This window comes from Rana temporaria, chromosome 1 (genome assembly GCF_905171775.1).
Source record: "Rana temporaria chromosome 1, aRanTem1.1, whole genome shotgun sequence".
In the NCBI taxonomy this organism is placed as follows: domain Eukaryota; kingdom Metazoa; phylum Chordata; class Amphibia; order Anura; family Ranidae; genus Rana; species Rana temporaria.
The window spans coordinates 352,918,586-352,935,105 of record NC_053489.1 but is presented as its reverse complement, the minus strand read 5'-3'; the positions used below and the strand labels follow the sequence as shown (position 1 = coordinate 352,935,105).

At 40.9% G+C, this 16,520-nt stretch overlaps 1 protein-coding gene across 4 annotated transcripts in view; it reads left to right on the top strand.

Moving 5' to 3' along the window:
- The window catches only part of EPS15L1 (epidermal growth factor receptor pathway substrate 15 like 1), a 214,913-nt gene that overhangs the window by 100,187 nt on the left and 98,206 nt on the right, over nt 1–16,520 (top strand). For 2 of the 4 annotated variants that reach the window (XM_040320975.1, XM_040320967.1), the window contains exons 12-15: nt 11–73; nt 3,820–3,905; nt 9,149–9,221; nt 14,922–15,083. In XM_040320975.1, coding sequence (XP_040176909.1) covers nt 11–73; nt 3,820–3,905; nt 9,149–9,221; nt 14,922–15,083 — 384 coding nt within the window. The remainder of the gene's footprint in view (nt 1–10; nt 74–3,819; nt 3,906–9,148; nt 9,222–14,921; nt 15,084–16,520) is intronic. The other 2 variants (XM_040320992.1, XM_040320984.1) reach the window with 1 other exon arrangement.

Here is a 16,520-nt window from a genome sequence, read left to right as displayed (position 1 = left end):
TTTCCTCCAGACCCTGTCTGGTTACATGACCCCTGTAGGAAACGAGATGACAAGCTTGCCAGAAATACGGCGTGTGAGTAAATCCTTGTTTAGTAATCCCTCCCTGGCATGCCAATTATATCTGCATGCACACTTCAGTGCTATCACCCATAGGCTACTTTACACTGTTTTCACTTGGTCTTGTAAATATGCTAGTTTCTTCAAATTGATTTTATTATTGACGGCTAAGTGGCTTACTGTGTGATTATGAATATAATTCCTCAGACCTGTGAAAGCTTTTATTCAAGTGTGTTTCCACCTATACTAGAATGGCATGCAGAATTTTTGGTGAATTCATTGCATGATAGTTTTACTTTATTGAAAACATCAGCGCATAGTGACTCATTTTTCTGTGTAAATATTGAAGAATATTTTTTTCTGCAGGTAAACTTTCTTAACAAAAACTATTATGCCCCTTTTAAGCTAGTAGGTAACCAAATCAAGAACTTATTCCTCCCAGAGTGTGCGTAGCCCCAGAAAGTTGGCGTTGTTTACCAAGACGTCCTTGTATATATTACTAGTCCCAGGAATTCGGTGATGTACTTTATGAAACATGTGTACACCACTAGACCCCAGTGGTTTCCAACTTGTTTTTGACTTCATGACACCACAATGAAACTTCAAATGTTTGTGACGCACAGTATTATACAGTCAGTCACAATACTCGGATTTTAGCATTTAACAAAGGAAGCTGGCATTCTATACCAGGGAGTGAGCTGGGTATTTCACCAGACTGGAAGTGGGTACTGTATTTACAGTCCATCTAAACTTAGAGTAGAGTTAAAGTGGAACTTCCACTTTTTGGAACCCTCTGGCGTCACATTTGGCACCTTTCAGGGGGGAGCAGATACCTGTCTAATACAGGTATTTGCTCCCACTTCCTGGCATAGATCACCCCTGTGATCTACGCCACTTCCGGTGCCTACTCTATGCCCCCGCTGGCTTCTGGGAGACACACAGCTCCCAGAACACAGCGGGGACCAGTGAAGACGTGCAGCGCTACTTGCGCATGCGCAGTAGGGAACCGGGTAGTGAAGCTGCAATGCTTCACTTCCTGATTCCCTCACCGAGGATGGCGGCGGGGGCAGCCGAGAACCGAGCGATTGCTGGGCCTCGGCTGCCGACATTGAGGGCACCATGGACAGGTAAGTGTCCATATATTAAAAGTCAGCAGCTTCTGTATTTGTAGCTGCTGGCTTTTAATATTTTTTTTTTTAAGTGGCACCTCCGCTTTAGGAACACAAATTTTATAACATGCAGCTTACCAATCCCTAGATGTGGTAGATGCATTTGTTTTAGTTCTAGTCCTTTATTTTCACCTGGTAATACCTGCAAATAACAACACACATCTTGTTTTAGGGTGACGCCGGCTGCACACTGTATTGCATTTATGGAGGCACAGGGTTGTCAACCAAAGACAAGAATTGTCTTAAGGACTACAGAACACTCCCCTGTCTCATCGCCTCTAAAACATAGGTGGGAGGTGTTCTGTAATCCACAGAGAGAACATGAGAACTGAGAGTACATAAAGGTCTGGCTTTCAGTCATGATCAACAGGTATTTTTTATTTATTTTTTGCAATTATTAGGCAGTTATAACAAAACCATTTTCAATGGTATATTTAACAATCCAAAAGGGAGCAAATAAGAGAAGTTTTATTCAGAAGTGGTTCTAAAGGCTCAAGGATTTTTACCTTCATGCATTCTGTACATGAAGCCCTTCACTAATACTTGCCTGAGCCCAATCTTCCTCCAACGTTGTGTCCGAGAGCCTTGGCTTTCCAGGGACTATCCCTCCTCGTTGGCTGAGACGGCAGTGGGCGCCACTGGCTCCCGCTATTTTCAATCGTGGCCCGTGAGGCAATGAGAAGAGAGAGGGGCTGAGCGGCGGCTCTGTGTGTGAATAGAGAAACGCACAGCAGCGGCTTGGGAATAAGCTTAACTGGGTGTCCCCATATAGCATGCTGCTTGCTCTGGGGGCACTCGACAGGGAGGATAAGCCCGGAGTGCTGGTGGGTGACCTGAGAAGAGTAGGATAGGGGCTGTTCTGTGCAAAACCATTACACAGAGCAGGTAAGTATAACAATTTTATTATTTTAATAAAAAAAATCTGAAGCTTTAGAGCCGGTTCACACTGGGGCAGCCCGACTTGCCGAGCGACTCGGCAAGGCGATCTGCCCATGACTTCAGAGGCGACTTGCAAAATGACTTCTGTATTGAAGTCAATGCAAGTCGCCCCAAAGTAGTACAGGAACCTTTTTCTAAGTCGGAGCGACTTGAGTCGCTCCTATTAGAACGGTTCCATAGTACAGAGCGGAGCGCCACTTGTCAGGCGACTAAGTCGCCTGACGAGTCGCCCCTGTGTGAACCGGCTCTTAATATCACTTAAAGGTTTATATTAACAATTTAGAGAAACGAGCTTCAACCCATAGTGCCAATAGTCATGTTGAGAACTTGTTTATCTGGTTTTTAGGTAATAAACAATGGTTTAGTAAGGTACGGTAATCTAAAGAGCTTATTGGTCTGTTTTTTTCAGACTGGGTACAAATTGTTTAAAAAAAAAGAAAAAACATAGACTTGTTGGGGTGGGGGGCCATGTTTTTGAAAGTGAGGTATCTTAGTATCTCATTGATAACTGTAAAGGAAGTATTATCTCTTACTATTGTAGTTTCATTTGGATAAACAGTCATGTAAAAGCGAAGATCATGGTAATTTTTAAGGGGGTTTTGTGCATTATTTATTATTACCAGGGCTAAAAAAATTTTTTTTAAAATAGCTCTGTCAGCTGTATATCCAACAGACTGCATATTAGTATTTTGTATTCTAATTTTTTTTTATCTCTAAGAAAGTTTTCCATACTTCCTTTGATATAAAGCATGTTTATTTTTTTATTTTATTTTTTAAACATAGCTCAAAGCTAAAATTTAGGTATGACCAGATTGGAGCAGTGATTCAGATGGCTCAGTCTGTTTTAGTCAGACAGACCAGAGACCAGAAGAAAGCAGCGTTCTTTGTATTAAAAGTTTATTTGTAAAACCGAGATTGCCTATAGTAAAAAAAAAAAGAAATAGTTTAAAAACTAAAGTTGACTTAAAGCATTGTTATGGTTTTCCTTGACTTACAGGAATGCTAAAGCTGGCCATACACTGATGAAAATGTAGCTGAATCAGCAGGGTACGGCTAAATTTTGGGCAGTGTGTGGATTCCCCCTCTTTTCTGTCAGTTTGAGTGCCCTTTTTAATTAATTTGAGCACCATCTGCTCTTGCCCCATGTGTCAAAACATCCATCATACTAAGGTTCTGCAGAACGAGGTTAGCATTTTTACGTGTACAATATTCATCTTGGTTATAAATCATTTATGTGCTCTTTCCGTTTCTTATAATACTCCCAGAAAATAACCGGTGGGCAGTCATAGAGTAACTTGAATGGTTTGAATAAGGATGTAGACCACTATGGCAGTGAGTTATGAGATGTGTGTCATAATTTCATGTAAACAAACACCCTGCATGGTTTTAGAGCATTTTTCTTCTGTTTAGAAAGGCTGCATTATGCTGAAGCTCATGCTTGTTTTAGCCATGTAAGACTTTTTAAGTGGACTTCATTAAAAGGGCAGTAGTGATTGTATTACAAGGATCTTCAAAGTTATGAGATAACAAATATAGCTTACATGCTATATTTTCTGCTTTTTACCCTTGATACATGTATGAATTCAGCAGCAGAGCATGCTAAATGTAAGAATATTACAGTTTGGTAATGAAAAGTAATGTGTTCTCCTCTTAGGACAGCTCAAGCTCTGTTGGATCTGGAGACTTTACTGGGGTAAAGGAACTAGATGAAATAAGTCAGGAGATTGCCCAGCTGCAGAGGTATGTGCATAATATTGTAGAGGTTCTTATTACCACTGCTAAATTTTGACTGCATTATTCCTTAATTGTTTACTGGATTGTACTTTTTCATTTCACACAAAAATAGGTACTCATGAAAAACATGTATCTCTGGAAAGCTGACACTAAGGGCTTGTTCATACTAGGGTTGTCCTGATACGATACAGAGCATTTGCGCAAGTACTTGTACTCGCACAAATGCTCCGATGCCTGATCCGATACCTGGGATGGGAGAAAAGCAGCGTGTAATGCCTGTGCTGTGTCCCTGTGTCATGCTCTGCTCAGATGGCGGCCATCCAGTATACAAAAGCCGCGCCTCCTCCTCGTCTGTGATAGGGGAACACTCCCAGCAAATGAGTCAGTGTTCTGCCTATCAGGGACATCCTCTCATCCTCATCCCATGGACGAGGATGCTCGTGATAGGCGGAACACTGAACTCACTGCTGGGAAACCGAGTTCCCCTATCACAGATGAGGACGAGGAGGAGGCGCGGCTTTTGTACACTGGATGGCCGCCGTCTGAGCAGAGCATGACACAGCACAGGCATTACACGCTGCTTCTCTCTCCCAGGTATCGGATCAGGCAATCGCCTTGTTCATGTAGTAAAACAATCTTTTCTGTAACCACTGTAATGCTAACAAGTGCAGACTGGCTGGTATCTTTTATCACAGGATTTGTAAACTGAGACAACATGTTTAAAGGCTTGAATGATCAACCAGCATCCACCTAATCCTTTTAATTTCCAAAGGAAGCCCAGCGGAGTTTTTTTCTGAATTTAATCCAGGTAAACGGCTTAAAACAGAAGGTTTATTACTATAAAGCCAGAACAGTACCGACTATAACTGGAGGCTGCAAAGTGCCATTTTCACATAATTTATTGTCATTTAAACCACATTCTGCAGTTATAGAAAAAGATGAGAGCATGTCTGTCAGTGCCATTTGTCAGTGCCCAGCCATCAGTGCCATCTGTTAGTGCCAACCATCAATGCGTCACTGTCACATGACATGAAAAAAAGTATTGGTAATCGGTATCGGCGAGTACTTGAAAAAAAGTATCGATACTTGTACTCGGTCTTAAAAAAGTGGTATCGGGACAACCCTAGTTCATACCATATGTGCATGAAAACTGATGTAAAAACCGACATCGATTTCACATCAGTTTTCATGCATATCAGTTATGTGCCTTATTTACACCAATGTTGATGTCATGTCCTTTTTTCTCTTGCAGAAAAAACCTGCACGTGATACCAGTGTTGTGGTATGAACAGAGCACATAGGGTTCAATTAACATTAACATTGTTGTGAATAGGACGCATAACTGAAGTGCATGCAAACCGATGTCGGGTTTTCATGTACGTATGGTGTGAATGAGCCTCTAAAGTGGCTGTAAAGGCTATTTTTTTTCTTTGAAATAAAAGAGTGGTCCCTGTGTCGTTTTGGCCACTTAAAGCTATGATATGTAAACTCTGCAGATCAGTGAGGGGAAAGAAGGCAGCAATAGTAAAGGGAGAAGTGTTGGCAGTGTGTGGTCACTGCATTCTGGATTGGGGACAGATGAGGGGAAGATACATCGCTGACAGGCACTGGGGACATCCCACCAGGAAGTATGCTCTCAGAATAATTTATCCGGGTGTCTGGCAGTCGGAAACCTGGGCACATGATACAAAAACCAGAAATCCCGTACAGGTGGCAACCCTAGCTATCTGCTCCTCCTCCTGCTGATAGGGCATGTATGCAGGCGCACTCCTGAACTTAACTATGTGCATCCATAGACACCCACACACAACCCCTTTTAAGCCCTGCCCCCTCCTCACAGTTTAACCGACAGCAGCAGGAGTTTATGGCTTTTACTGCTGCCTGTGTCTCTTGTGGGAACAGGAAGGGGGGGGAGCAGGGCTGCAGCCAGGACAGCGCTGGATCGTGAGAGGAGGCAGGTAAGTTTGTGGGGTGGGGGGACAAGAAGTGTTTAGTTATTTTTAACCATAATGCTGAGAGGGCATTGAGGTGAAAAACTTTTTGACTTTAGAACTATTAATATTTTTATGACAGGGCCTCTTCTCGACATTGCCACTTCCTTCACTACACTTTTTTTTTTTTTTTTTTTACAAATAACATGGTGCTTTATTGTTCGGAGAAATAGAACATACAGGTCAAACAATGATACATTTAGTTCTGGTGAAACACATATGACACATGGGTATACATAGATAGAACATATTTTCGGTGTGGAGTGAAAAACACTGGATCGTCAGGGCCAAGCATAGAGGAACTTCACAAAAACAAACATAAAATGCCAGAAGACCAAATTTCCTGTCAGGGACGACCGCGGGGCCTACTGAATGCGGGCACCAAACACACAGCTAGGCATAGGGAAAGGGCAAGTGCATATAAAAACGGGCTTAGGAGGAGATATCATTACACGTGGCCGCAGTCCCTATCCATGGGTCCCAAATCTTGCCATATTTGGCCGGGCAGCCCCTATGAGCGTAAATTTTCTTTTCATATGGTAGCACGCAATTGACCGCAGAGATCCTATCCTGGAGAGAAGGTGGCACAGCCTGAAGCCACCTCCGCGCCACGAGCAGCCTGGCAATAAACAACGACTTAAAAAGAATAAATCTGCGCCAATTATCTAAAAGTGATCAATTAAATTAAATTATTAAGCTGCTCCACTAATAGTAAAAAATAGAATTCTTACTACGAAGTGATAAATGAAAAAGGAGGGTGCTAGAAAGTGATTGTAAAAAATACTCATAAATATTAAATATACTAAAGTGAGAAAAATACAAATCATAAAATTCTCCAAAGTGGATAAACCAGTGATATACAATTTGTGGTAATAAATCTTTAAAATAAATCACCAAAAAGTATTGCACACATAATATAAGTCCATAAAGAAAGGGTTTGACTCTTTCTAGGGAAAAGTATACAAAGCAAAAAAGATAAAAAATTGTCCCAATTGAAAAAAATAAATAAATAATGTGATTAATTTCCAAAGTCCATCCACCAACAAATAAACAAAATCTTGCTGTAAAATGATTGTTGTCCAGACAGTGCATTAAGGTAAAAAAAGGTCTAGCCTTTACAACCACTTTATCAGTTTTACGGCGGCAGGTCGGCTCTGCTGGGCGAGATCACGTAGATCTACGTCATCTCTCCCAGCAGCCAATAGGGGCGCGCGCCACCCGCTTGCTCCTGACTCCCGTGCGTGTGCCCAGCGGTCGCGATCACTGCCAGGCACCCGCGATCGCTCGTTACAGAGCGAGAACTGGGAGCTGTGTGTGTAAACACACAGCTCCCGGTCCTGTCAGGGGAGAAATGCTTGACCGTCTGTTCATACGAAAAATAGGTAGAAGAATACGTATCGGCCTAAACTGAGGAAAAAAATAGTTTTTTTATATATTTTTGGGGGATATTTATTATGGTAAAAAGTAAAAAATATTCATTTTTTTTTTCAAAATTGTCGCTCTATTTTTGTTTATACTGCGAAAACTAGAAACCGCAGAGGTGATCAAATACCACCAAAAGAAAGCTCTATTTGTGGGAAAAAAAGGACGCCAATCTTGTTTGGGAGCCACGTCGCAATTTTCAGTTAAAGCGACGCAGTGCCGAATCGCAAAAAGTGCTCTGGTCTTTGACCAGCAATATGGTCCGGGGCTTAAGTAGTTAAACACAAACAAAACTGTTGTTTTCTTTTTGTGAGCTTTTTTTTCCCCTGGTGATCAGTCATTAACCCACTTCATGTCTTAGGGCAGTGATGGCGAACCTTGGCACTCCAGATGTTTTTGAACTACATTTCCCATGATGCTTAACTACACTGCAGAGTGTATGAGCATCATGGAAATGTAGTTCCAAAACATCTGGGGTGCCAAGGTTCGCCATCACTGTCTTAGGGTCGCTCCAAGCCACTAGAGGAGTGATGCAGATATGTTCGGTCAGCAGTTTGGTCAGTCTGGGGAGAGGATAGTGTTGGTGCACTAGCAGATTTGGAAGGACTTGACTAACAAATGAATGCCGAACTCCAGATGACACTCTTTAAGCCATGGGTCTTCAAACTACGGCCCTCCAGTTGTTCAGGAACTACAATTCCCATCATGCCTAGTCATGTCTGTGAATGTCAGTGTGTAACAATGCCTCATTGGATGTGTAGTTCTACAACAGCTGGAGGGCCGTAGTTTGAGGATTCCTGCTTTAAGCAGTTACAGATATTTTTTTTTTCTTTTTTCCTTTTGGTGTAAAAGTTTTACATAAATGAATAACAGCTTACCATTGTAAGCACCCCTGGTAAATGGTTTGCATCAACCCTATAACTTCCACTGTGGCTGCACAGCTTGGTCTGTTAAAGCAAAACTAAATTCTGCAAAATACTCGCCTCAACCTTCCAATGATGCGATAGTTTCATCCCAGGTGTCAGATTATTTGGCTGGCATAGGATGATGTGAACCTGCACAGGAGCCAATTATTCCAGCACAGCCAAAGTGTGCAGATAGCATGTCTTTTCTGCAATAAGGAGCTGCCTGCTCACAATTGTTTAAATTATAGGTTTAGTTCTGCTTTAAAGGAAGTTAAAAAATAACAGATTTGCTGGCCATGTGAAAGTAAAAAAAAAAGTCAAAGCAACAAGAAAACAAATGCAGCCACCACATTTAAGGATTGGAAAGCTGACATGTATTACATTTTTGTTTTTGAGTTTAATACCACTAAATAGTGGAGGGTATCCTCTGAGGTGCTGGTGTAGAATTTCTTTACTATAAAGTACATTCTTTTCTGCGTTTGAAATTTTACGGTTTATTGCTGAAAATTGCTTTGTTTTTTTTGTTTATTTTAAATTGGTGGAATACTTTTAGCAGTATCCATATTAAAGGGACGCAAGGGACCTCTGGGATATATGCCCAAGGTATAGGAAATTGGGCACTAAAGTAAAATGTTGTGTCACTGTGCGCTATACTTTCCAAACGCTGGTCACACAGTAATAGCTTGATTACACAAGGAGGTCGAAATTGTGAATACATTTATTAGTTTTTTTTTTTTTATCTGGAGTGTGCAAATTTTGGCTTCTTTTTATTTATTAAAAAAAAAAAAAAAAAAAAACTGATCCATTTCCTATATGCAATAATATAAAAGTGTAAGCACTCACATTTCAATGGTTTTGGTAAATTGCATTATTTACAGAATATAATAAACTGAAAACAGACTGCTGATTTTGTGATTTCTTTGTCTCACAGAGAAAAATATGCTCTTGAGCAGGACATCAGAGAGAAAGAGGAGGCCATAAGGTACAAAACCACAGAGGTACAGGTATGTAAGAACTTGACAGAAGCCTCTCTGGTGTTTCCACAATGGTATTGTGTCTTACTATGCTTGCGTTGCATACACCTCCCAGTCTCTGGGAGGGTATTGCAATGGGAACATAATGAAAATGCATTGGGAAAAGCCATGCTCTACTCTTACACAGTGATACATTATAATTTTTTTTAAAATTTAATTTCCTTTAAATATATTTTCTGCAATGTATTGCAAGGGCCTGCCAGAAAAATTAAAAGTGTTTAGATTTGACCTCATATTATATAGTTTTGAACCGGTGAACAGAATCGCACTGAAACCGCGGCCGCATATGTGTGAACCAAGCCTTAAAGAAAATTATGCAAGAAAGTTGTATAATGTATGGCCATCCTAGGTACAACAGAAAGACATAGGGTGGTCTTATTGTATCAACAAGGTCTTTCATAGGCAAACAAATTGATGGAAGATGACAAGTATTTTTTGATGTACTGTCCAAACCCTTCTTCAGAAGCACAAAGAAACCGGCAACACTGAGGACAAAAAAATGCAGTGGTCAGCCAAGGAAAATTAGTGCAGTAGATAAAAAATATATACTGACTTCTCTTGCAATGTCAATTGACCATCAGCTCATTCCTGGTAAAAACCATTGGAACCATGGTACACTCATCTGCACTCTGGAAAGGTCTATTCAGAAGTGCTCTTCATTGAAGACTTGCGGCTAAAAAATGCTGCACTCCGACACATAAACAAGGCATCAAGTAGTCTATGCAGAAAATCCCATGAACTAGTGTGCAGAAAATGGCAAAAGGTACTCTAGATGAATGAGTCTATAACCAAAAGTATTTTGTTCTCAGAAGGCCTGGAGAGCAGTATAAGGATGAGTGTCTGCAGGTGACAGTGAAGCATGGTGGAGGTTCCTTGCAGGTTTGGCAGGTCCCTAATATGTCAGAAGAGACAATGCCTGCCTGTTTGCACTATTTTATATTTACACTACTGTGCAAAAGTTTTAGGCAGGCGTGGAAAAATGCTGTAAATTAGGAATGCTTTCAGAAATAGAAGTGTTAATAGTTTATTTTTATCAATTAACAAAATGGACAAAAGAGAAATCCAAATCAAATATTTGGTGTGATGACCCTTTGCCTTCAAAAGAGCATCAATTTCTCTAGGTACACTGGCACACAGTTTTAGAAGGGACTCGCCAGGTAGGTTGCTCCAAACAAATTGGAGAACTAACCAGAGATCTTCTGTGTATGTCAGCTGTCTTAAATTCTTCTGTTGCTCCATTCTATCCCAGTCACACTCGATGATGATATTAGAGCTCTGTGGGGGGTAAAACCATCACTTTCAGGGCTCCTTCTTCTTCTTTATACAGAGGATAGTTCTTTATGACATCGGCTCTGTGTTTTTGGTCGTTGTCCTGCTGCAAAAAAAAAAATTGGTGTCAATCGCACGATACCCTGATGGTAAGGCATGATGGATAAGTATCCACCCTGTATTTCTCAGTATTGAGGGCATCATTTATCCCTAGAATATCTCCAACTCTATTTGCAGAAATCCAGCCCCAAGCTTGCAAGAAACCTCCACCATGCTTCACACAGTTATTCATTATTGTGCCGCTCCATAGCCCTTCTGCAAACAAACTGCCTCCTGCTCCAGCCAAATATTTCAGATTTTGACTTATCAGTCCAGAGCACCTGCTGCAATTTTTCTGCACCCCAGTTCCTATGTTTTCCTGCATAGTCGAGTCACTTAACCTTTTTTCCAGTTCGGAGGTATAGCTTTTTGACTGCAATTCTTCCATGAAGACCACTTCTGGTCAGACTTCTCCAGACAGTAGATAGATGTACTTGGGTCACAGTAGTTTACGCCCTTTCTGTGCTGATGGCGCTGCTGGACGACATATGATGTAGAAGGGAAGTAACCTTGATGAGTCTTTCATCTGCTGCATTAGGTCTTGGTTGACCACTGCATCTATGGTCCTCAAGGCTTCCTGTTTTTGTGCTTCTGGTATGTACCTGCTGTAACAAGAGGAACTACCTGCTGTAAGAAGAGGAACTCCAGTGCCCCATATACTTGATGATGAAAGAAGGGACCCCCCTGCTTGAAAGCTGCAGATTCTGCCCTGATCCTGAATGAATGTCCAGAAAACTGTTTTGGATTTAAGTTTAATTTAGTAAGTAAAAAACTGACATGACTGACAAACTGTTTAGAAGTGAGAGGATACGTGGGTAAAGGCAGCAAAGGGCTATCCAGGAGCTGCTGCTAATAGGTTTGAAAGCGAGTCAACTGACCACAACTGGACACCAGTTGCTATTGATACTGTAGTACTTTATCATGAAGCCCTGGCCCAACTGTCTATTCTTATTATTGTTGAGCTTTAAAGCATAGTAATTGGTAACGCTACTGAGACTGCCTTTGACCAGAAAAGGAGCCTGGCGGCTGGCCTGAGATACTTCCCTGTGTCTGAGAGAGCCAAAAAACCTCAAGTAAACAGCTGCCTTGATTACCAAACTGGGACCTACGCCAAAAGGGAAAGGTGATAAAATATCTGAAATGCCACAGAAAATCTGTCAGATGACTGGTAGTCATGACAAATGTGACCGTCCCCCTGCGTCCTCTGAATACCCCCCAACATTGAGAGGGTGAGCAGCAAAATGGATGGACTATCAGGATTCTGTAATGATCTGAAATGCTGCACACCTGACAGATACAAATTGATCGTATTAGCGGATAATGCCAACTCGCTGTGGCAATATACCGCAAAAACCATCTCATTATTTACATCCTGAGTGAGTGAAAAATGTATATAGCGCTACACATGCGAACTGAATCCCCTCTGGGCAACTGCGGGGGTATCGTGTCAAGAACTTATGAAACGTCTGCCAACCCTGATGTAAAGCGATGCGCCCCTAATGTAAAGCGAAAACTGTTGGCACTATATAAATCCTGTATAATAATAATATGCCTTGAGTGTATTGCTGGATAAAGGAGTTGTTGGCCAAATTGAACGCCTGTATCCAGAAAATGACTAGTCCATGATGAGCAAGGGAGTAAGGAGGAACAGGCTTGCCTAGCAGCTCTGCTTCTGGGTTCTGCAAGAAAAATTGATTGAAATTAAGTCGGGATAACGTGTCGGCTGCACCATTGTAATTCCCACTGATGAATTCTTCCTGAAAATTTAATTTGTATGTCAAACCCAGCCATGTCAACCTCGTGGCAAAGAACTCTGAGGATCTAAAAAAAAGAATTGTTGCTCTACATAAAGATGGCCTAGGCTATAAGAAGATTGCCAACACCCTGAAGACCATACAAATGGTACCATACCATACAGTTTAACAGGACAGGTTCTACTCAGAACAGGCCTCGCCATGGTCAACCAAAGAAGTTAGTGGAGTTCCGGCCACAATTTCACTTTTTATATATAAATACCCCTGTAATACACAAGCTTAATGTATTCTAGTAAAGTTAGTCTGTAAACTAAGGTCCGTTTTGTTAGGTTGTTACAGCATTTAGACACTTTATAAAATAGAAATTGACTGGGGCCATCTTAAGTGTGGGCATCATGAAGCCAGACTGTATGACTTCCTGGATTTCAGCCTTGCAGATCTCGCGCATGCTCAGTGCTGCACAAGCAGTGTAATAGGTTTCAGATCAGGTTTCAGCACCTGTACTGTCCAAGTCACATGATTCTTCGAGACTGGGGAGTGCACAGACTGCTGGAAAGTTACACCCACTACATTCCCAGGAGTCTGTGCGGTGTAGGTTAGGAAGCTTAAGCACCTAGGTGCAGGAAGTGGGAAGATTAACTATTCTGCCTAGCAACAACACTTTAAAGGCATCTAAAAAACATTTTTTTTTCCTTAAAGGACTAATGACATTTTTTTAAAACTACTGATGTAATGTTATATTTATGGGTGGAACTCCACTTTAAGTGCACATGCTCAGCGTCATATCCAGAGGTTGTCTTTGGGAAATGGATGTATGAGTGCTGCCAGCATTGCTGCAGAGGTTGAAGTGCTGTCAGTGCTCAGACCAAACGCTGCACACTGCATTAAATTGGTCTGCATGTCCGTTGTCCCAGAAGGAAGCCTCTTCTAAAGATTATGCACAAGAAAGCCCACAAACAGTTTGCTGAAGACAAGCAGACTAAGGACATGGATTACTGGAACCATGTCCTGTGGTCTGATGAGACCAAGATAAACTTATTTGGTTCAGATGGTGTCAAGCGTGTGTGGCGGGGACCAGGTGAGGAGTACAAAGACAAGTGTGTCTTGCCTACAGTCAAGCATGGTGGTGGGAGTGTCATGGTCTGGGGCTGCATGAGTGCTGCTGGCAGTGGGAAGATAGTTCATTGAGGGAACCATGAATGCCAACATGTACTGTGACATACTGAAGCAGAGCATGATCCCCTCTATTCGAAGACTGGGCCGCAGGGCAATATTCCAACATAACGACTCCAAACACACCTCCAAGAGGACCACTGCCTTGCTAAAGAAGCTGAGGGTAAAGGTGATGGACTGGCCAAGCATGTCTCCAGACCTAAACCCCATTGAGCGTCTCTGGGGCATCCTCAAACGGAAGGTGGAGGAGCGCAAGGTCTCTAACATCCACCAGCTCTGTGATGTCATCATGGAGGAGTGGAAGAGGACACCAGTGGGAACCTGTGAAGCTCTGGTGAACTCCATGCCTAAGAGTACTAGAAAAGAATGGTGGCATTACAAAATATTGACACTTTGGGCCCAATTTGGACATTTTCACTTAGGGGTATACTCACTTTTGTTGCCACCAGTTTAGACATTACTGGCTGTGTGTGTTATTTTGAGGGGACAGCAAATTTACACTGTTATACAAGCTGTACACTCATTACTTTACATTGTAGCAAAGTGTAATTTCTTCAGTGTTTTCGCATGAAAAGTTATAAATGAAATACGTTCAAAAATGTGAGGGGTGTACTCACTTATACTGTTTAAATATATGTATAGTTGTATGTATAGGTGTGTGTGTGTATGTATGTATGTATGTATGTATGTGTGTGTGTATATATATATATATATATATATATATATATATATATATATATATATATATATATATATATATATATATATATATATATATATATATATATATATATATATATATGTATGTATATATATATATGTATATGTATATGTATGTATGTGTGTATGTGTATATTATACATATATGTGTGTGTGTGTATAATATACACACACATATTTTTTATTTATTTTTTTGTTTCGAGGTTCTAAATAATTTTCTTGGTAGGCAAGTGGTTAAAAAGAACAGGGTTACCTCAAGTTGTTGAATTATTCTTTGAAGAAGCATTAAATTATGCTCACTGTGGTGAAATCCCCTTGTATTTTGTATATTTTATATGTTTTGTATTTATGTTTTTTTTTATGGGCTTTATTGGTGCGCAATAGGTTGCGTTGACTGACTTTAAAATAGTCCATGCTCTGTTGACCTCAATCAACACACTCCATTTAGTTGCTTCACAGAAGCATCTAGAATGTGCAGGTACATCTGGGGTAGGTGTGGTGACTAGTGTTGCTGGCCTTAAGAAGGCTCCTAATTACATGCTTATTTGTTTGTCCATATTTGTTATACTGATTTAGAGAAATTATTAGTAAATGTGTGTCATACAGATTAATGTGCACAATTAATACACAATCTGCACTTATGTATGATTTATAGGAGTTACAGAATGATCTAGACCGGGAAACGTCAACATTACAGGAACTGGAAGCACAAAAGCAAGATGCACAAGACAGGCTAGATGAAATGGACCAACAAAAAGCAAAATTAAAAGACATGCTGAGTGATGTAAGGCAGAAGTGCCAGGAGGAAGGGCAAATGGTAAGGATGTACTTTTCACAGTCTCTCTCTAATTGCTTGAAGTCCAACTGGGGTTTGTTAAATCACATGTTGGCTTCTGGTCTCTCCAGAACTGCATTGGCAAGGTTCTCTCACAGTAAATTTGTATTGCATCCCCTTGTACAAGGCCATGGCAACTCTGGCTCTCTTTACAGCTGGATAATGTATTTATTCCTGGTTATGAAGAATCTTTCGGGGCAGGGTGATACTGTCATTTTTCTTTCTAATTGCCATAAAATAGCTATCCTAAGTAGTAATCAAACAGAATAGAAGTGTGACCAGTTCCCCCCTTTTTTTTTTACGAGTTTTCATTTATTCTTCACCCTGATATCTTTTGAAAAAGAGATAGAAGTGGCAAGTGGTGGCTTCAGAAATATGGGTGGAACCATATGCTTTGACAGAAGCCCACCACCCATATTAAACGTTACCTGGTTTAAGGCTGGGTTCACACTAGGGATCGCATCGGCTCACAGCAGGAGTCCGTTCGGTCTCTAGTCACCATTTCAGGTCTGATTTCAGCCCGAATTTTGGGCTGAATTTGGACCTGACACAGATCAAAAGACGCACAGGACTCCTGTGCCGCTGCGGAGTTGTGTGAACCGGCTCCATAGAGAGCCGGTCACAATCTCCTGCTATGCAAATTGGATGTGAGGAATATTTCAGGAACACATAGATGTGTCACTACAGCTGCCATGAAAGGGATATGTTATGTAGCTGCAACAGTATGATATATGTCATGCAACAGTTTGTTTTCATTCTATTTCAGAATAACTTTCTATACTAAAAGTTCAGATTGTAAGGACTGGCTTTGTTGCTATGGCTTAAATATCCACATAGATATCTATAGATGGTACAGACATGAGTCCACTCAATAAATCATTCCTATTCCTGTAAATCTGGCATTAAAAGGTCAAAGTAAGTCATTAGAGGTGAAACCCCTGAACCCCCATACTAATTCCTGAAGTTGGAGTTTGACCCTCCTCTGACCATGTTTTACCATTATTGCTACATTACGGAAAGATATTTAAAGGTAGACCATTTTAGATGCTTACTTTACTGTTATGAGTTTAATGAATTTATTACTGTTAATGTATTACTGTTAGGAACAATGCCCAAGATACAGTAAGGTCTTTGATAAGAGTAGCGTCCTGTCACAACAGAGTATAAAAGAGAAGAGAGGAGCCTCTAAGTGTAGCAATATGGTTACATTTAATGAAGGTGCAACATTTAGCAACTCACATGATGAATAAAACAGGTACATCTAAGTATACAGGGTAAAGTGTCCTCAAGGTATTTGGCACCTCATCCCATGTAATGGTTGACAAAAAAAGAGAGTATAGGGAATAGGGATTATAGCGGTGCCTAAAGAGATAAAAGTTGCAGACAGTACTTAAAAGATTTGGATTCTTATTACAATTT